General features: G+C 42.0%; 1 protein-coding gene across 31 annotated transcripts in view; it reads right to left on the bottom strand.

Moving 5' to 3' along the window:
* Positions 1-9,372: 9,372 nt before the first annotated feature.
* The window catches only part of POSTN (periostin), a 52,269-nt gene continuing 39,440 nt past the window's right edge, over positions 9,373-22,201 (bottom strand). For 3 of the 31 annotated variants that reach the window (XM_083718720.1, XM_083718704.1, XM_083718693.1), the window contains 7 exons: positions 20,413-20,508; positions 19,670-19,759; positions 17,153-17,233; positions 16,391-16,471; positions 13,518-13,604; positions 11,869-11,910; positions 9,373-11,366 (listed from right to left, as the gene is read on the bottom strand). In XM_083718720.1, coding sequence (XP_083574846.1) covers positions 11,299-11,366; positions 11,869-11,910; positions 13,518-13,604; positions 16,391-16,471; positions 17,153-17,233; positions 19,670-19,759; positions 20,413-20,508 — 545 coding nt within the window. In that variant the 3' untranslated portion in view covers positions 9,373-11,298. The remainder of the gene's footprint in view (positions 11,367-11,868; positions 11,911-13,517; positions 13,605-16,390; positions 16,472-17,152; positions 17,234-19,669; positions 19,760-20,412; positions 20,509-22,201) is intronic. The other 28 variants (XM_083718718.1, XM_083718698.1, XM_083718722.1 and 25 more) reach the window with 11 other exon arrangements.

Consider the following 22,201-nt stretch of genomic DNA (forward strand, 5'->3'; position numbering starts at 1 on the left):
TTACCAACCAATCAAATTTAAACACATAGGAATGCATGCAAGAATTTTCAATTTCCGTGAATTAAACTACTATACTTAACAGCACAGGCAGGGACTGTATGAAAAGAGGATGATGCGTGAAGAAAGGGACAACTTTCAAGTCATCCAAAGGATGAGGAAGAAAAAGGAGGAAGGCAAGGAAGGCACTGTGTAAAGAAAGAGAAGAAGCAGAGAAAGCCAGGAGAGAGCAGAGGGGGACATCTAGTAGAGAACAGCTTTACACTCTTAAGGGAGGTTGACGGGGTAGCAGGAGGGAGCACAATATTGGAAACCACAGCTGAAGCCTGGTGGGCCATTGCCTCAGAGGCTGTTCTAGCACAGACAGCGGGTGCCAATGAGTAAAGGAGAAAAGGCTGCGAGCCACTCAGAGGAAGCCCAGAAGAGGCCTCATTTTCATGATCAAGATCCCTCTTTTGATTCTTTGCCACGGAGTTTTCTTGGGAAACACGCCTGGGAACCTTGGCCCAAGCATCTGATTATTCTCCATTTAGACATGCTTTGCGATAAGGGCCCAGCCTACTGATGCTTTTTGCAATCCATCATTGTGATATACGACAAAGCAATTTCTATCCCCCTGCGTATTAAATGCATATTTAAAAGTCCCTGGTATTTGTTAAGGAATGAGATAAATAACCGGCCAGAAGAAGGAAAATGAGTAGGAGTTAACGTCCAATCTGGATGCCATCTTAATTCATGTTCAAAAGAAACACAGGGAAATAGCCCTGCATATCACTTATGACTGGACAACTGGTCTGAACTGAGAGTGACTGGCCAGGACCTTGGGGTCATAGAGGTTAGCTCATTGAAGATGTTGACCCAATGTGCAGCAGCTGTGAAAAGGGCAAATTCCCATGTCAGGGATCATTTGGAAAGGAATTGAAAATAAAACTGCTGTTGTCATAATGCAGTTACATACACAAATTGATAGTGTGACTGCGTTTGGAATACTACGTGGAACTGGAAAAGGATCAGAAGAGGGCAACCAAAATGATCAAGCAGATGAAACAAGTATGTTATGTAGGTGTGAAGAGGTAAGAGGTGACCTGATATAGTTTTATAAAGTTGTGCATGGCATGCAGAATTAGACAAAGAAAAGCTTTTTCTTTCTCTCTTGTAACACTTGAACTTGTGGACGTGCAATGAAGAACCTCTGTCTCCATCTCCCTCCCTGCCCCTGCACACTGCTGGTAGGAACACCATCTGCAATTCCCCCTTGGCAATGAAGGGCCAAGAATCATAGAATCATAGAATCATAGAGTTGGAAGAGACCACAAGGGCCATCAAGTCCAACCCCCTGCCAAGCAGGAAACACCACCAGAGCCCTCCTGACATATGGTTGTCAAGCCTCTGCTTAAAGACCTCCAAAGAAGGAGACTCCACCACACTCCTTGGCAGCAAATTCCACTGTCGAACAGCTCTTACTGTCAGGAAGTTCTTTCTAATGTTTAGGTGGAATCTTCTTTCTTGTAGTTTGGAGCCATTGCTCCGTGTCCGCTTCTCTGGAGCAGTTTCCTTTTGGGGGAGGGGGGCTGCCAGATCTCACCTCAGACAGCAAGGGTCCAGCTACTTCGGTGGGATGGGTTTTGTAATTCAACACACAATCACCTGCTCATTCCCTTTAAAAATGGAGCATTTCCCCCCATTCTTTCTAGGGAAGCAGTTTGCATTCAAGGCACTTGAGGAAGCACCTTGAATACAAACTGCTTTCTCTGCAGAAGGCAAAATGATCTGCTCTTAGGGGCAGGTTCCTCCTCTGCAGAGACTTCAAAGGGGCGCCTTGTAAGTGACAATCAGCTGTCTGCAGTTGCTGGGAGCCAGTTTGAAGGTGCAGAGAAGATGACATAGAACCTTTCTGAAGGCACGCTCCCAGCGCCAATTGGAGCATCTTCAATGGAGGTTACTGTAACCAGTAATCAGCTGATCAGTGGTTACAGCAACCTCCTTTGAAGCCTGACAAGTGTCAATCGGCTTCTGCCTCTGCCCATCAAGCTGTGTTCATAGCGCACTTAATCTTTTTTTATTGAGATGTCTTAGCCCGCAAATAACACTTGCTCTGAAGTTGAAGTATCGGAACGCAGATTGGTTTATGTGAAATTTGATAGATTTGCTTGAACAGTCTGTTTGCAGAGCTGAGGATAAAAAACCTCCAATCCCACCCCCCACCAGGAGAGAAATAGAATTATTAATTTCTCCTGTACTGAGTCTCCTGATGAGGTATTCATCCACAATGTCAGTCCATTCATAGTAATTTTGTTGTGCCTTCTGAGCATAAATTCTGTTTGGCTGGACAAACTTTTATTGTGTTTATCTCATGAGTTGATTAAAAAACTGTAGGGGACTTTTATTGTTCTGGGCAAACTTGAAAATTGTCTCCAGATCATCAATTTCCCTAGCTGGGGAATCGAGCCATTTCAATTTATCTTTCTTTTTCTAGTGCCAGGGATGCACAATTGGCATGTTCAAATGTCTGTTCACACATAGGATATTGCAAAATACTTATGTGTGCTGCCCACAGCTGCAACAGATTCGTGGAAACTGCCTTCTGCAGATCCAGACCCATCTGTATTGACTACAGATTGGATTTCTAGACTCAATAAACCTGGCTTGGACCAATACCTTGAGGACCACCCCTCCCGATATAAACTTGATCACACAGCCAATCCCTGTAGAGAATGGGGTTGGAGTCACTATCCATCAGCTGGTGTACAACAATAAGATGTGGGGAACCCAGGCACGCAGCCAGTCCCTGCAGAAGGCAGCCTCGGTCCAGTATATCTGAAGGAGCGTCTCCACCTCCATTGTTCTGCCCAGACACTGAGGTGCGAGAAGCCAAGTTACAGGGAACCAGGCAGAGGGCCTTCTCGGTAGTGGCACCTGCCCTGTGGAATGCCCTCCCAGTAGATGTCAAAGAGAAAAACAACCACCAGACTTTTATAAAAGACATCTGAAGGCAGTCCTGATTAGGGAAGCTTTTAATGTTTAATAGGTTATTGTATTTTGATGTTCTGTTGAAAGCTGCCCAGAGTGGCTGGGGAAACCCAGCCAGATGGGTGGGGTATAGATAATCAATTATTATTATTAGAATTATTAGACATATGCTTGGCATTTTGCTGGCAAAGACTACGGTTCCCAAGTGCCTGACAGGTAAGTAGGCCCTGTAAAAGTTGGCCCATGCGGATGGGAATGGGCTAGGCCAAAGATCCAGAAATTGGTGGAAGAGAAGTCTCACAATAGCTATCACTGGAACCTACATGTTTAGAAGCACTATATCTCTGAGGAACAATGGTGGGCAGAAAGAGAGCAGAACTGTTGCCTTCATGCTCTCTGTATGGGCTTCTCAGAAGCCTGTGACTGGACAGAGATGATCCATGTGCAAAACTCGATCTAACCCAGCAAAGTAATTATTCTCTTATGTAAAGGACATTGACGAGTCATTGATCAACCTTCGATAGGCTTTTGTATCATAAATAAATACAGCATGCATGGATGCTCAATTGAACGTTGCAGTTGGAGCTTTTTGGCGCAAATTGACATATCTGACAGTCTGTTATTCACACAGAATCATAATCCAAGAATTAATGCAAACCATATTTCTCAAAACAAAAACAAAAGAAAGAAAAAACCTGGAAGCAAAATTCCTTTGCATAATTTCCCATCCAACATAAATTATGGAAAGTTATATGACATACCCATCTTGGTGTTCACAAAAACCGACAGCGCTGGAATAGTCGGGTTGCAATTCTCAGACCGCAGCTTTACCTCAGAGCAGGCCCACTTGAAACAAATGGTTTCTGATGAGGGGAGATGATGTGGGTGTTTCTCCCTTGTGATTATCTTCATGTTACTTAAGGTCGCGTCTGCAGTTGTGTGCCCTTCACCCTCCTTTTGCTATAAGATTTCCATTGGAGAGCTCAGCCAACCAGCTACTATGTAGTGAACACGCTGACTTCATGGTTTATAGACAATTTCTTTGCCCTCATTCTCAATCAGTATTTTCCATCTCCTAGTGTGCTTTATCATATTTCCAACACTGTTTCCAACAGGGGCGGGGGGGGGGGCTTTTACCAACCCTGAGAGCCTGGAACTATCTTCCTGGGGCAGGCACACTAAGTAGGGGTCCCGGGGGGGCCCAGCCCCCCCAATTTTCAATAAAAGGGCCATCCCCCTCAAAGCTTTGCGACCACACAACACGTCGGCAATAAGAGGTGAAGCAATTCAAAAGGGTCAGATGCTCTGGTGCCCCCTCCCCTCCTGCCTTTTAGAGATGCCTAGCTCTTTGGCTAGGGACGCGAGTGGCGCTGTGGGTTAAACCACAGAGCCTAGGACTTGCCGATCAGAAGGTCAGCAGTTCGAATCGCCACGACGGGGTGAGCTCCCGTTGCTCGGTCCCTGCTCCTGCGAACCTAGCAGTTCAAAAGCACGTCAAAGTGCAAGTAGATAAATAGGTACCGCTCTGGCAGGAAGGTAAACGGCATTTCCGTACACTGCTCTGGTTTCACCAGAAGTGGCTTAGTCAAGCTGGCCACAGGACTTGGAAGCTGTCTGCGGACAAACATCGGCTCCCTCAGCTAGAAAAGCGAGATGAGCGCTGCAACCCCAGAGTCGTCTGCGACTGGACTTAACAGTCAGGGGTCCCTTTACCCTTTACCTTTGAATATTGTTCAATTATACCATTTCCTGAACCATCTTGCTCTTCTTTCCATTACAGACACGGATTACTTTTAATATGTGAGCTAGAGTAACCTGACCAGGGGAATGTCTAAAAAACCAAACCCATGTAACTCAGACGAGATTAGGCAAGACCAAGGCCTTAAATACCTGACATTTGGTGAACTTCTTCCATAGAAATGAAACTCATTAATTTGAACAAGTGAAGAATCTTGTTGGGCATGATTATATGTCAAAATTACCACATTCCCCAGGAAGTTATTTTAGGAATTAAGTAAAACTTGGGGTTAATTAAAGGCAGAATGAAAAGTACAGCTGTTCAGAACGGGCTGTAATCATTCTTCCACTTGAGTACGAATTTTGTTCTGCAGCTAAGTATGTCCCAAGTTGTCCCAGAAGAGGTGGCATGTCCAGGGTCAACCAGCCAGAAGTTTCAGACTAGTTTACAGCTGGAAGAGCCAAGCCCTGATTTTCTAAGAAGTGCAGTAGTCCTGCTGTCATGTTCTTCTCCACAAATCAGGTCTTACATGGAGAATTAAAAGCCAGTTTACTCTGCATTAGACTAACCGCCCAAACTGAGTTGATTTTTCATCTTGATTTCTTTGGAAGCACCACTCAGAGGTCCTTCCAAGTAGAACAGTTTCTTTGCAAAAACCAAGGGCTTTGGTGCACACACAGAGCATTCCCTCACATTAAAGAGATCCAGTTCATTCTGAATGTCATGACCACACTGGGTCAGTGGAAGGTTCTTCAAGCAGGGCTACTGGGGAAGAGCCCTGCCAAAGTGAAGGTCAAGCTTTTTTTTTTTTAAAAAAAAACCAAATAATAAACAAACAGCCCTCAAACCCCCACCCCCCAAATCTCAAAGCCACACAATCTTCTCTGGCCAATTAGCTCTCTGCACCATTCAGCCAATCCCAATCCAAAACTACTACTATGGCAATTAGGTTACTCCCATCTGTCTCCAGCCATTAAACCATGTGAAATTGTTGTATTGCTGCGTAACTAGCCCCGGTTGTGTGGGATGCCACTCTTTCTGTTGTCATGAGGGTAATCCAGGAATGCCCACCACCCCACCAGCAGCCTCTAGTAGAATCATACGTCTGTTCTGAGCATGTTCAGAACTGTTTCCTTGAAGTCCACATCTATAAAGCTAGGAATATAAGGCCTCCATCTTCCTGAATCTAACCATGTCTACTCAGAGGTAAGTCCTACTGAACTCAGTGGGGCTTACACTCAGGTTAGTCTTTGCACATATAGGACTCGGCTAGACAGCTGCAGATAAGACGTTTTAAATGTGTTGTAAAGTGCAATATAACAAATGTCACACCAGAAAGCAACAGCAAGCTATGCCAAATTCAATGTATTTTTCAAAACTTTTTTTAAAAAGCATTTTCACAGCGTTTTCTTATATGTGTAGATTCCACCATAGTTGCACTATCCAACACAGTAAATAGCTGTTGTTTAATTAATGTATTTGGCAGGTACATAGTTACAGCACAGTCCTCAACATGATTATTCAGAGGTTAATCCCATTGAATGAATGGATCTTGCTCCCACGTACCGTATTTTTCTGTGTATAAGGCTAGGTTTTTTTTACCAAATTAGGTTTAAAATTGGGGCTCATCTTATACACAGGTAGTGCTGAGGGGTGTTTTCTTAATTTGGAGTCCCCCAAAATAAGGGCATCTTATACACAGAAAAATACGGTAAGTGTGTTTAGGGTTGCAGCCTTACTGTTTGTATGTTTATTCAAGTGTAAGTCCCAACATCAGGTGTGGTTTGGACAGCACAACATCCCTTCAATGCTTTTGGCGGATTGCAGACTTAGTCTATCTATGTACATTTTCTCCTGGTTGTATCCCAGATTCTTCCCCGATTCAAAACCAGGGAGAGCAGACTTTTATCATTATTATTCTTTATTTATTAGTACTGAGTTTATGTCTATTCCACCTTTCCTCCAAGGATCTCAAGCTGGTATTCATGGATCTCCTTTTCCCCATGTTATCCTCAAAACAACCCTGTGACATAGGTTAGGCAGAGAAACAGTGACTAGCTCAAGGCCAACTCCATAGCTGAGTGGTGATTTTAACTGTTATTGCCTAGATCCCAGGCAATTTAATATCACTCCATCTCAGAGCTTGTTTAACCACCAGGTGCATGGGGCTTCTACCTAGGGCAGCAACATTTTAAGAATGGCAAAATAGAAGGCCAGTAAAATTTGAAAGGCGCTCATAATATTTTGCACCTTTGAGGGCTGCTGCCCCATCACCACTCCTCTGGGCTGTGTTTTGCTCCTGCCCAGTGCACCCGCCCCAGTTTCCCCTTCTTGGGGTCACCCCAATGACTGCCTACTGTCAAGAAAAGAGGGGACAAGCTCTCCACAAGCTCAGATGGTGTTGGGCAGCTGCAGCCACTGGGTTGTCCAAGCGGAGGAGGCAGCAACTGAAGAAGAGGGGAGGGCATGGAAAGAGCAGGCAGGATCCAAACGCTGCCATCACCCACACCGTTCCCTCCAGGTAAACTGGCCCATTTAAGCCTGCCTTCACCCACTTTCAAAGGGCTGTAGGAAAATGGGGGGGTGATGGTGTTATGTGTGGGGTGTAACATAGAGTTGTTGCCTTCTGAGGTGGCATGGACCTCCTTCCACCTTAATCTGAAGTGGGCCTCAGCTTCCCTGAAGGATGTGTGGCGAGCCGAAAGTGTGGTCCCTCTGCAAAAGTGCAGAGTGTTATATTACGAGTGAAGAGGGGGTTGGAGAATCAGCGTTTATTAGGGCACAGAATACTTTTGTACTGGCACCGTTCCACCTTATTTCACATCCTGGGGGATCACAATATTTTCCTATAGGTCTGGGAATGTATGGGGGCCCTAGTTAACAGTTCTGCAGTGTACCTTTAAGACTAACCAGTTCTGGCCGCAATCCTTAACAGCAATCGCCGTTGAGTTCAGTGGGAATTACTTCGGTTCAGTTGGGTCCAAAGTACTTGTGCAGCTGATCTGCTTTAGAATCACATAATAGTCGAATTGGAAGGGACAATCCCCTTGCAAAACAGAAATCTAAACAAAAACATCCTTGACAGATGGCCATCCAACCTCTGCTTTAAAAATATCCAATGAAGGAGAAAAAGGTGTAAAGTACTCATGCAACTGAAATGCTTGCATCCACAGTATATTTGTGAGGGTGGAAGATGGGGAAAGAGCAAGAGCAAATAGCCATGCTTCTTGAACTCATTGGCCATGCCCCCAGGATTACCTGGCAACTCTGCCAAGTACCCTGGGCACCAACCACCACTGCGTTGGAGCGCCATGACTTTTGACCGTGAGCAGAGAGCACGGCACACATTATGTCAGGTTATGTCATTATGTCAGCAGAGACATCACCTTGCCAACAAAGGTCCATATAGTTAAAGCTATGGTTTTCCCAGTACAGTGGTACCTCGCAAGATGAAATTAATTCGTTCTGCGAGTTTTTTCGTCTTGCGAATTTTTCGTATTGCGAAGCACAGATTCCCATAGGAATGCATTGAAAAAGAAAAAGGAAACAAACTCGCAAGACGTTTTCATCTTGCGAAGCAAGCCCATAGGGAAATTCGTCTTGCGAAGCATCTCAAAAAACGAAAAACTCTTTCGTCTTGCAAGTTTTTCGTCTTACAAGGCATTCGTCTTGCGAGGTACCACTGTAGTGGTGTATGGAAGTAGAGCTGGACCAGAAAGAAGGCTGATTGCCGAAGAATCAATGCTTTTGAATTATGGTGCTGGAGGAGACTCTTGAGAGTCCCATGGACTGCAAGAAGATCAAACCTATCCATTCTTAAGGAAATCAGCCCTGAGTGCTCACTGGAAGGACAGATCGTGAAGCTGAGGCTCCAATACTTTGGCCACCTCATGAGAAGAGAAGACTCCCTGGAAAAGACCCTGATGATGGGAAAGATGGAGGGCACAAGGAGAAGGGGACGACAGAGGACGAGATGGTTGGACAGTGTTCTTGAAGCTACCAGCATGAGTTTGACCAAACTGCGGGAGGCAGTGGAAGACAGAAGTGCCTGACGTGCTCTGGTCCATGGGGTCACGAAGAGTCAGACACAACTAAACGACTAAACAACAACAGGACAGCATCATGTCCCCTTCAGGACAGAGTAGTCATTGGTTGATTGCAAGAGGGGTCAGTCATGGCCACTTGCAAATATGCCTCAAGACTTGCTTTTGAATTAGCGTTGGTATCTGGCATTTTGGGTGGGCTTTAGCAAAATCATCCAAACTTAATTCAGCATTTGGCAGGAGTGCATAAAGGCTTGCAGGAGCCTAGCTCTCCCCTAACCTACCGGACCTTGGCTTTACAATGCTTTTATGAACAATACATTCAACGGGAATAGAAATAAATATATGTCAATGGTTTTCAAACATTGAGAGAGCCTTTCCCATACCAAGGAACCACTTCATGCCTGCCACAGAATTTCAGAGATTTCTGCAGCACTCAGTTCTTGCAAAGCACTATCTAGGCCTGCTGAGCCTCATCATGTTTCAAGGAAGTTTGTCAGTCATTATTGATCTAGCTGAAGAATTTGGTGGTTTCACAGAGTACTGTTCAAAAATGATTGGCACATACAATTTTTCAAGCACGAATGTTTTCCTGCTCATCAAATATTGACTACAAAAGCCCCATAATTCAGCCAAATTTATTTAATGAATATGTGTTTCAAAATAAAAATATAAAGGCACACACTGTAATTCTTTTAAACAACACTTTGCAAAATTAAGGCACCTTGATGAAATGTTGTTACTCCCTTCACAAAGATTCTTGCATAGTTGACATACAAGTATGGGAGAAGACGCAAATAAACTAGTTATAAAAACAACAATTTACAAACAAGGCCCACATCAATAATGGAAATTGGTAGGGCCTCCTGTATGCAAAGGCTTCTGGACCAAGTACCAGTTGATATATATCTTCCTGAACAAGAATAATTTGTTGCATGCATTTCATTGATTGTTTTAGAATTCAACAATTCAGAGCAGGCTTTTTAAAGGCTAATGTTTCACAAACCTTACAATTGTCTCCTGTACTTATACGCTATAGTGGAGATATATTTCTTTTGATTTTTAGATTCATGTGGGTTACTTAGTACAATGGCTCATGAATAAGACCTGCTGAATTCACCAGGGCTCACTATTTCCACATGAATACACATTCCATAAAGCAGAGGACTTCAGCAAGAGAGTCAAATTCACAAATCAGACAAGCCAAAGTTCTTAAATATAAATTGTTTTAGTCCCACTGAAGTCAATAGCATATCTTTTTCCAAATTCAAAGCTATCAAATCATCATACCACAGGTCAAACTTGCTGCTTCTCAGGTTTAGTTTCAACCAGAGGGAAGTGGCGTCAACTATAAGCATGCCTAAAAGCTAATTCAGTTAACATCCCTGGAATGAAGGGCCACTTCATATTCTGTACTCAGCTACAGAAAGTACAAAATGTAAATGAATGTTGCTTCATTGGGGATATGGGGAACGTACATATAAACAACTGTTTTCTCCAATAAAATACATACGAGGCTGCAATGCTAACCCCACTTGCTTATGAATAAGCTCCATTGAATTCTGTAAGTCAGGAAAGGCTCTGCCCCCCATTTCTATACATTTTAACAAAAAATAAGTGTTTTTTTCAAATTCAGGCTGCCCTTATCAATGAAAGGAAGGTGCATGTATTTTATACTTTGGTATCAGTATGTGAGTACACTATTTAAAACAAAAGAGCATCTCTTGCTTCTAATCAAATTAGCCTGACTCATAAACAGATTTTGCAATCTGGTTTCGGGCTGGTTCCTATATGTACAAAAAATGATAGTACAAAAGAATATACAAAAGGTAGAACCCACATTCAACATCCCCACATGTACACAGTTGAAAATATGGGGAGTTTAAATTCATACAATGTCTGCCACCTTTTGCACCTCGAACAGGTGAACGGTAGCACTGGTGTTTAAGTATGTAGTGTCTGCTTCTTCATTCAAGCATCTCTGAATGGAAGCTAATGTGTTTACTGTAAGTTTATTTTAATTTGGGACTTTAGATAGCCAGTACAGTAATCGATCCAAGAACATTCCTGAACGCTCGCATTTTGAGAGAGTTATCTTTGGAGAGTGCAGGAGAGAGAATCTATCAGCTTCGCTAGCAAATGTTTTACGTAGTCATGAAAACGAAGATCCTATGTCATTGCTTAAAGTTTATTATGATTTCTAAGGTAACGTCTGTGTCATAATAGTATTTAATAACATAAATCACATGGTTTTGCTGATCTAAAGGTGATACATTTACATAGCTTACACTCTTGGATTTTCTCACTTTAAAGCTTATTTACTTGCAGGTAGAATGCATTTAAATTATAGAGTTCGGATTCATAGAAAAGGGGTACATTTTGAGTTGCTCCCTGCTCTTTAGGATCGTACCAGCTAATGCATCTTTTAGGAAGTGCTTTCCTCCCATATACACTCCCATCTGCTTTTATGGGGTAGAGGATGTTAATGGGAACAAGTGATTTGGTTAATGTTTTCCCTTATGATTTTTCTTTTTGCTTTTCTTCAGAGCTTCAGTTCTCTTTCTGTACAGTCTGCTTTTTCGCAGGTCTGACAAGCCTTGTTCTTCTCCGTGGTGAGCCTGTGGACCAAAAAAGTGAACAGATGTTATTAAGGTAAACTTTCCTTTCCTATATGTTGTTGTTGTTGCTGCTATTTTTAAAATTTGCATACAGCCCTTCGTCTGAAGATCCCAAGGGCAGTGGCGTAGCGTGGGGGGTGCAGGGGGGGCCGGCCGCACCGGGCACAACATCTTGGGGTTAGGGTTAGGGGGCACAAATCCACGGGTTAGGGGGCGCAAATCCACGGGTTAGGGGGCGCAAATCCACGGGTTAGGGGGCGCAAATCCACGGGTTAGGGGGCGCAAATTACTTGCCTTGCCCCGGGTGCTGACAACCCACGCTACGCCACTGCCCAAGGGGGTTCACAACAGAAAAATACAAAAGGAGAACACAAAATACACAATAAAACAAAAGCAAAAACAAACCATCGCAAACTATCCCAAAGACACAATTGATGGCACACAATATAAATGCCTAAATAATTAAGAAATAAATACGACAGTGTTATGTTCCTCCTCATACCTTGTGTTCTTCTGGATGTTTGTACTTTTCTAACAGGTGCTTCTAAAAAGAAGAAACAGAAAACAGTGTTGCGATCTTGCATTATTTATTGTAGAGGTTTGAAACAGCGCAGTAGGTATCTTCCGAAATGTCAGAAATCTAAAGCTGACGAATTCTTTTTCAGTTTAAGACACTGGATGAATAATAAAAGCTTTTTACTATGCAATATATTTCCCATGCTCTAGATCACTTGCTGTTTTGATGGCAGATATTATTCAGTGATCAGAGTACAGTACTCTCCAAAACATGTTATCATCTGCACACAGAAAAAAATGGCATGTCAGGCAGAAGAGCTCTAGCCTAGTTTTGTCCCTGATAAGCAACATTTCTACATGTAGGGTTCCCCTCCCTCCACCAAGGAACACTCAGTGATTTTGAGCCTCTCCTTTAATTCAAACATAGGACCACCCAAACATAGACTTACCACCTCAGTGAGATGTAGGGCACTGTGTGCAATTATAGAGACCGACTGAGATCCAAAAAAACTACTTTAAGCATGGTGAAGCAATATAGCACTCAACATGTCCAGGTGGATTTTTCACTTTTCAAAAAATTGAAAACAAAATAGGTCTCTGCCTCCTGGCACGAGGGGATGCTGCTTCAGAAATACACACACACACACACACACACACACACACACACACACACACACACTATAGTACATGGCACTAGTTGACCAGAGCTTTGGGTTCTCTAGCCACAGTCCTAGAAAGTTGAGATACGGAGCTATGAGCCAAACAACGTTAAACACCTGTAAATCACTCCGAATGGAAGAGACCATAATTTGGAATAAGAAAATAAGATACAATGAAGTGGAAGCCAGTGCTTTTAAGTTACTGCAGGCAGGAGTGTGAGTACATGCAGTTTCACACTGTAGCATCCAAGTATTGTAGGGGCAGATTGCTACAGTTTTAACAGGCTGGTATTAGAAATGAAAATTTATCAATGGCGATGCTGTCAAAAATACCAACTGCCCACTCGTAATGCTGAGACTCCCCCCCCCCTTTCACAGTACTGTGAAAGTTCCCACATTCCCCCCCCCCCCACATCCTTTCTGGGTACCAGCTCCAATGTTTCTAGCTGGCTTAGGCTTATGAAACACCTGCATATTGTTGAACAGGCATTCTGCATAAGTTTCAAATAAGACCTGCCCCCCCCCCCAAAAGCAATTAGTATTCTGTTTAATCATGCAATATCTTGAACAAATCTGTGACATGACATATTCAGTGAGCACAACTTAATATACACAGTAAAGTAGATGACAGGTATGTTGTAGTCTTGTTGGAAGTTTAAAAGGAAAGGAACTATGAGAAATGCTTAACATCCCTTTATGGTGGTTAGAATCATTGAAACAGATTTTTGTTTGTTTGTTAATGACTAATAAATTATTCAAGTAAGTTGTAAATATACAGAACACTGCAACTTTAAACTGGTGAATAAAAACAAAGTCATTTCATGCCAATAGGCTATATAAATAACTGGGTTAGAAAGTATAGGGTGGAAATAAACAATTCTGTATTCTCTAGGTCTCGTCCTGATTTCCATGCAAGTAATTCACTCACAACAATTGTTTGGATAAGAGGGCGGTTCCATATTACTGCATAACTAACCTTCCAGATGAATTTTCTTTATTTCTGTCTCGATAATCTGTGGCTCTGCCTCAATTACTTTAGTAACTTTGGTGTACTCAGATCCAGCTACAACAGGCATTAAAAACAATTGCCAGTTAAGAGTGGGTAGTTTTTTTAAAAAAACAGGAAAGTGGTCCATATTTGAAAGAGGCTGTGGATGGGTACAACATGAGCAAATTCCGAAATATTTTCTTAGACATGACAAATCCTCTATTCTGTGGCTGGTAGCCAAGCATTGCCTCAACACCTGGGATGTTCTCCCAAATGTGCAACCAGCACGCACTGTTGTTAGTTTACATTGCAATAATCTTAACAGTGCGGTTCACAACTTGCAAAGGGCTTGTTGTGTTACCATAGGCAATGGAAGAATTTTTGTAGCAGTTTGAACTGGGGAAATACAGCTCCGGTTAATGTCCAGAATATCTGTGGAGCCATCGCCATCATGATCGCAGTGTGCAAATCATGTGTTTTTTTATATCTGTGTATGGGGGTGGGGTGGGTGGGGGTCTAGGCAAGTCTCAAAGAATTATATGGGTCTCTCATGGCAGTCAAAGGAAAAGAAGGGCTGGAATAAACGAAGCAAAGTGAGAAAAATAAAAACAAAGACAAATAAACGAGTCAAGGGTTCTGTTTCCAGTAGCCACTTCACAATTGCAAGAAGAACGGGAAAGAAGAATTCAGTGGATCACTTTTTGATATTTCAGGTTTTATGCCAGAGATTCTAGCTACTTTCGTGTGGTCTGTGGCTCACTACTTGACCATCTGACCCAGGACCCTATTCTGACTATCAGAAGCTTCCCAGGTCCTAGGCAGGGACCATTTCTCAGCCCTGTTACTGGAGATGATTTTAAATTGAGATTCTGTGGAATGTGTCTGAGATCTTCAGCATCCATCGCATGCACTCTCCCACTGAGCTAATTGTACTCATGATTTATCACTTGGAATATTTGAAGAAGAAAAATGGCAAAGAATTGAGATTAGAAACAATGGATTGCACTGTTGTTGGTTTTTTTTTAAAAAAAATTACAGCGTAAGTTTGAATAAGCCATATCAACTCCATGAAAAGTGGATTAGGCAATTCAAACGTTATAGTTTGAAGGCTACTGACTTCAAATGCCTGCTTGCTGTTAGATCCACATCCTGCAACCTACAGCTACTTATCCTTTAGAATTTTTTTTTAAAAGGGAGATTCCAGTCTTCCAGATGCTACTCTTCTCAAATGCACAATTGTGAAACCACTATTGGAGTCATCTTTTGGTTTGTGGAATGCCATAAAAATGGATGCTTTTCAGTATTTCTTTTCTCTACAGTTAGGTCCCTTAGATAAAATTAATATGTTATCACCTGTTCTTATAGTTTTATTAAACTAAAGCTATAACCCTAATCCCACTTGCCTGAGAATGAGCCCCATTGAATTCAATGGGACTTTCACAGCTGGATTTTTGTGCTCTAAGATGACATTTGCTAAATGCTTTCTGAGTTCTTTAGGCAATTTTTATGCAAGAAAGGCTTTCCTGGTTAACTTCATTATATAAGGATTTCAAACTGTAATCCAATGTAGAGCCAGTTGGACTGTAATTCTGTGAGGTAATCATAGCAGAAGTTGATGTGGTCTCACTTTAACTTGAGCAAGAATAAAAATATATAGTTTGGATTTAGCGGTCAGGGTTACTGTTAACTTTGTCCAGATACTTGAATTCTTTTTCCCCTTCACTTCTTAAATATCCCACAACAAGCAAAACCATTCAATCGAGGTATACAGATTAATAACATAAGCATTCGATTTTTTTAAAGTTGCCCGTCAGTTTCTTTTGGTTATTTCTTGGCGATCAGTAGATTATTAAGGAGAATAGAGAGGATCAGAATGTCATTTCTGGCAATACAGTGCACCCGACTAATACTGTATGGCAGTTCATTATGCTCAGACACTATTGGCTGGCTGGCAACCATATGGTGGTGAAATCCTCATCCTACAGGACTGGGCACAAAACAGCATGCTGTGAGTTGAACATCCATTGAAAGGTGTTACTTGTATCTCTCAAACACATGGGATTGTCACAGCACCAAAGTGGTTGCCTCTGTAGCATAGCACACGTTTTCCTACTTCTAGGAATCACTGCCCAATTCTACTGCAGTCATTCCTCATTTGAACCAACCATATAGCCATTTTGCATGACATTTGTATGCCATATCTGGTAATAGTACCTGCTACTTCCACAGTTGCACTGAGAACTGCTTTGCTGGCTAGCATTAAGTTGGCCAGTGGCGCCAGGTCAAGATGGTGCTGCACATTATTGCAATAGGTGTTCAGACTGCGAATTCTGCACCTTTTTATTATTAACTGAAATGAGTTTGCATCAACATGCTCATCAGTACAAAGATGAGTGCACTGTACTCTTGAAGATAATTACAAAGCTTTAATGCACAGAACCAAAAGTCATTTCAAAAGAAGGATGCTGTACATGCCTTTGACAGTTAAATAGTGAGCAATGAATATTCATTTTTAAATGAGCAATGCAAAAAGATTTGGACTTTTCTCACGTGTTGCACTTCTTTTAGAAGAATATCTTAAAATTCAAAAGTGATCACAGAATATTTATAATGCAAATAAATCTTCATTGCTCATTTGGAACTTTTTAAAGACTGGACAGATTCACACAAATAAAGCTTTATTGTACTCCAACATGTGTGGAGGTAAATGGATTGCTCAAAGTTCATCATTTCATGCATTGGGCTTGGTTTTTCTTTCATAAATTTGGCTTAATTGAATCAGTCTTTAAAAAGTTTAAAAGATCAGTTTGTCAGCTCTTGGCACTCATTACGATGAGGTTAGTTGTCTCACACTCACTAACCTCCCTTGAGGAGTCTTTTGATTTCTTCATCTTCAAGTAAATGACCGTCACCTTCAATGAATTTGGTCACCTTGGTCACCTCTGACAGAATACATGTTTATGGCATGATGCGGAACATTGAGAAATTGGTAGTTGCAGCACATTTAACGAGCTTACTTTATAATTACACAATTATCTATTGCAGTGAAAAGCCTCCTGCCAAACATCTGGTTGTTTTCATTAAAAGAAAAAAATGGTTGCAGTGTGTTCCTGATCTATAATATACAGTATATTGGCTGTTTCACTTGAACAAGAATTAAAATATCAATGTAGTACATATTGAATTCAAGACAGATTACAGCTAAGATATGCCTTCCATTGAAACCAGATAGCAGACTAGAAAGTCAATTTTGAATGCTGCCAATTCCAGATGGATTTTGCTAATTTCTAAATGCTTCAGAAATTTGCAAATGAATGCTGAAAATCTTGTTTAGGTGACTGCCAACATTAAATGGATGTGTATCTGAGTTTTCAGACATTCACAAAATTCATTTTAGACATTTGAAATCCTGTTAATCATATTTAGAAACTGAAATCCTGTTAATTTTGTGCATATCATTTCCATGGTCAAATGTTCAGATCTAGTCATTTCCAGACTCTGCCTTGTATAACCGCTATTCATGTTATGGAGCTGCTAAAATGAGCATTATTATCCTTAGAAAATAAACCCTTGAGCATGCCAGATCACAGTCCATACTTCCCCCTTTGACATAGAATACTAACCTTCTTCCAGCAGTTTCTTAAGAGTCTCCTCAGTATCTGCCCCACCTCCTGTAGTGATTTGAGTATATTTCAGTTCAGGACCTGAAGTGAAAAAGATCCAGTTTAGGTACATGCGAAGTGGGGGGGGGGAACCCTCCCAAACTATGGTTGTTGTGCTGTAGGTAACCATATCTTCCTGTTCAAAGTAATGATCTCAGAGAGTAATAAAAAAAGTCATGGTGGAATAAGGTCTGAGTAGAAGCTTAGGTGCGCTGAGCGTAACTTACAGGAGGGTGGCATGTTTGGTGGACGGTTTGACAGACACATAGCTTACAACAAAGAGAGCAGGGCGGCTTTTGAAAGTGCAGGGAAATTTGTTGCAAGAAGTGCTACAAGTATCCGACCAATACACACAACCACATTCTTCTCAGAGGCTGATTTTTCACACAGCTTTCCTGAATTTGTGATGTGGTTTGAAAGTGCCATGCAGAGGGAGCTTGGGGGCAAGGTGCTGTCACTATGCTGAAGAGACTCAGCTCTATTTTTCAAGAACATTTGGATCAGGAGAGGCTCTGCAGGCCCTGAACTGATGCCTGGATGCAATGGTAGGATGGATGAGGCCAGGGCCGGATTTAGGTTTGATGAGGCCCTAAGCTACTGAAGGTAATGGGGCCCTTTATATGTCCAGCTGTCCTTTGCCAACAACAAATTGGCACTGTTTTTTGTGTTGAATATATGCCATATGGTAATTTGTGGACCTAATAGGTATCTAAAGCCATTTGCACATAACAAAATATGTATTTTATCAAAGTAATGGTTGAACTTATCTTATATTTTGAAAATGTACATCCAGTTTTTCCCCTTTATTTTTTTTTGGGGGGGGGGCCAAGAGAGTGGGACCCTAAGCTATAGCTTGTTTAGCTTATAATGGGCGGGTACAAATAATAAATTACAATTATACATAAATCTGGCACTGGATGAGCCAGCTGCCGCCAGGGGTAAGGTCCTGTCAGCATAGTACATCTCTGCTCAGAGAACTGCCACTGATTTGTTGACTTACTACCATGCCAAGTTCAAAATGTTACTATCAGTGCTTTCTTTCTGATGGTACGCAATGGTACCCAGTGCAGCGACCTTTTGGGAGGGAAGAAGGCAGGGGGGCTCTCGGATCCTGTCAGAGCATCGCATCTCCTTCCCCCAATCCGGGAATCATAGAATCATAGAATCATAGAGTTGGAAGAGACCACAAGGGCCATCGAGTCCAACCCCCTGCCAAGCAGGAAACACCATCAGAGCACTCCTGACATATGGTTGTCAAGCCTCTGCTTAAAGACCTCCAAAGAAGGAGACTCCACCACACTCCTTGGCAGCAAATTCCACTGTCGAACAGCTCTTACTGTCAGGAAGTTCTTCCTAATGTTTAGGTGGAATCTTCTTTCTTGTAGTTTGGATCCATTGCTCCGTGTCCGCTTCTTGGGAAGTGTTTGCCCAACTTAGGGAAGGAGGCGTGATGCTCTGAAAGTCCTGGAGTCCGTCTGCCTCCTTCCCAAAGCAGGGGAGAGGCCTCTTCACCTGGGCGGCAGCGCCCTGATACTTGGGTAAGTGGGCGAGGGGGCATCAAGCAGCTAACCCACCCTCGCCACCCAGCCTTGGCATTAGGTCTTCCCCCCACATGCTGGACACTCCCCCTGCTTGTTGGTGAGCGCCAGCACTTTTTGCCTAGAAAAAAAGCACTGGTCTGTATTCATATATAAAGTCCTTAACAGCTTGGGGCCAATTTACCTCCAGCATAGCATTACCCTATACATGCTCATTGGACCTCTTCGTTCTGCAGAAATGGCACTGTTAGAGGTGCCACATAACGCTTGTTCTGCAAATAGTATGAAATCAAGCTTTTAGTGAAGCGCTGCCTACACTTTGGAACTCCTTGAAGGTTGAAATTAGCCAAGCACTGTCACTGAACACTCTTTAAATATTTACTTTAATATTTACTTTAATACCTACTTTAAATATTTTTGTTTAGGCAAGCCACGCCTGACATATCTAAGTTGGATGTGCTTGCATCTGTTTTTAGTTTATTGTTGTTTTTAATTAGTTTTTGAATGTTTTTCAGTATCAGTTTTCAACTATCTTTTTTTAAAAACTGTATTTTTTTAAAAAAGTAAGCTACTTTAAGGTTTTATTACAATCAAGTGGTATATAATTTTTTTAATACAAACAAACAAATATGCAGCAAACAGATAACAAATAAGAGGAACATGAGATGGCAATGATGGAAGATGGCAATGAACGTTAAGGTGGGAATGGAATTCCTTGACTGAGGGCTGTTACTTCCTTCTCCTAAGGTATTTTCTCAAGAACTGAGATTATATGGCCATTCTATGAAAAGGTTTGTTCTGCTTCTGGTAACCATCTCAAATGGCCCAGAATCAGAAGTGGACTCCATCAGGAAACCTTTAAAGCTGTGCATATTATTTTCATTATAAAGCTTTTGTTTTCAAAACTGGGCATATTTTTGACGCATGTTATTTTTTTTACCTTGAATGATTCTTTCTTCAGTCACTTCTTTTTCAGTCACTTCCACAGGGTAACCATCAATTATTTTCGTGTATTTTTTAATTTTAGGCTCTATAAAGATGTTTTAAAAAGTTAGAGACGGTCAAATCACTGGATTATTTCGATGTTTCCCCATTCTCTCCGTTATGCAGCCATTGGGGCAAGTGGGTCAATGTTAGAAATGGTTAGATTCAAAGTTTTCACTCAGGGCCTTGCAGAAGAGTGCAAAGAAAGTCATTTACATTCCCAAGCATGCCCATGTCAAATATTCACCATCTCAAGCTATGAACATAATGTATTATTTAAAAATAAATAAATATTTAGTTGAGCCTTTGGGTAGACTGGCAGGTAGTTTTCATTGACAAAACATCAACTTTCTTGAGGCTCATTCATGATTCTGAGAAACATGCTACTTATGTTAGAATACGAAGGAATCAAAAGAGCTGGCAAAAGAGTTTTTCCACATTTCATCTCATGGGTACAATTCAGAGGGGCAGGTGTGAAAAAATAGAGAAAGCAAAAATTCAGTGCACAAAATGAAAAAGAGAGAGAAAACATTCCAAGAAGAAGGGAAAGCGAGGCAAAGGGTTTAATAATAAAACCGTATAGTTGCAATACATCATTATAACACATGCTAAGAACAAATCCAGTAGTTTAAGAGAACTGGGAACTGCCTCTTCCAAACCATTCTGGTTAGTAATGCACAGTCCATGAGACATATTCACCTCCATGAATAACTTTAGTGACTGTCTCGCCTTCCCTGACCAGCTTAAATTCTGGGTCCCCTTCAATCACTTTGGTGAGCCTTGTAATAGTGGGCCCTGGAAAGCATTATTTCAACACGGAAAGGTGCGTTATAAATATGACGTGCAAAGTGAACAATGCTTAATGAAAATGCCTCTGACAAAATTAACTCCTACTCATTTGTGTCAGAGCCAATCCTAAAGCTATTGGGACTCTTATATCTAGTGCTTTTTTTCTGGGGGTATGCATACCCCTAAACATTTTGTGAATTTAATTTTGGCCTCATTGAGGGGCAGTATTTCAATATGAGTAGGAAAAGTACCCCTAAACATTTTTAAAGGAAAAAAACACACGGCTTATATCACTTTCACAGTCATGGCTTCCCCAAAAGAATACTGGGAACTCTAGTTTGTTAAGGGTGCTGAGGATTGTTCAGAGACTCTTGTTCTGCTCACAGAGTTACAATGTCCCTCTTTCCAGAGAACTCTGTGAGAAGTCTCCTAATAGCTCTCAAGACTCTTAACAATGTACAGTTAACTGCCTACACCTTTAACGGTCTATATTTCTTTAGGGGAAGCCATGACTGGTACATATGAGGCCGCTGTTGTGGACTGGGTTGGGATTCCAGAGCATGAATATGTAAAGGTAAAAAAGGTAAAGGACCCCTGGACAGTTAAGTCCAGTCAAAGGTGACTATGGGGTTGTGGCACTCATCTCGCTTTCAGGCTGAGGGAGCCGGCGTTTGTCCACAGCTTTCCGGGTCATGTGACCAGCATGACTAAACTGCTTCTGGCACAACGAAACACCGTGACAGAAACCAGAGTACACGGAAATGCCGTTTACCTTCCCGCCTATTTATCTACTTGCACTGGTGTGCTTTCAAACTGCTAGGTTGGCAGGAGCTGGGACAGAGCAACGGGAGCTCACCCCGTTGCACGGATTCAAACTGCCGACCTTCTGATTGGCAAGCCCAAGAGGCTCAGTGGTTTAGACCACAGCGCCACCCGCGTCCTGAAATATGTAGAGTGTTTGATCCTGGTGTGAATTGATATACATTCAATGCAACTGTGTAATCCAATGTGTCATGGATTAAGCAGGCCTGCAAAAATAGGAATACAGTGGTACCTCGCAAGACGAATGCCTCGTAAGACGAAAAACTTGCAAGACGAAAGAGTTTTTCGTTTTTTGAGTTGCTTCGCAAGGCGAATTTCCCTATGGGCTTGCTTCGCAAGACGAAAAAGTCTTGCAAGTTTGTTTCCTTTTTTGAGCCTTTTTTGAGGTTTTTGAAGACTTTGGTGATTTTTGAAGCTTTTCCAAAACTTCTTTTGCAGCCATTTGGTAAGTTAAACTTTTAAAACTTTTTTGGCGGGTTTTGGATTTTGGGTTGGAATCCGTGCTTCGCAAGACGAAAAAACTCGCAGAACGAATTAATTTCGTCTTGCGAGGTACCTCTGTATATGCAACATGGGAGATATCTGTTTGCAATAGCTGTGCAGGCGGGTTCAAGGTTTTGACATTTCTGATTCCCATCTGCTGCTTTTGTACCTCTGCTCTTTCGTGGCTATAATATTTTGGCTGCAAACTCAACAGAAGCACATTGGCCACTTGATGATGTCATAGAATCATAGAGTGTACAGCTGGAAGGGACCACAAGAGTCATCTAGCCCAACCCTCTGCACTTCAGGAATCTTTTGCCCACTGTGGAGCTCGAACCCACAACCGTGAGGTTTAGAGTCTTGTGCTCCCTTGACTGAGCCATCCCAGAAGTCT

This window comes from Podarcis gaigeae (assembly GCF_964106915.1).
Source record: "Podarcis gaigeae genome assembly, chromosome: 17".
NCBI classification, from domain to species: Eukaryota; Metazoa; Chordata; class Lepidosauria; order Squamata; family Lacertidae; genus Podarcis; species Podarcis gaigeae.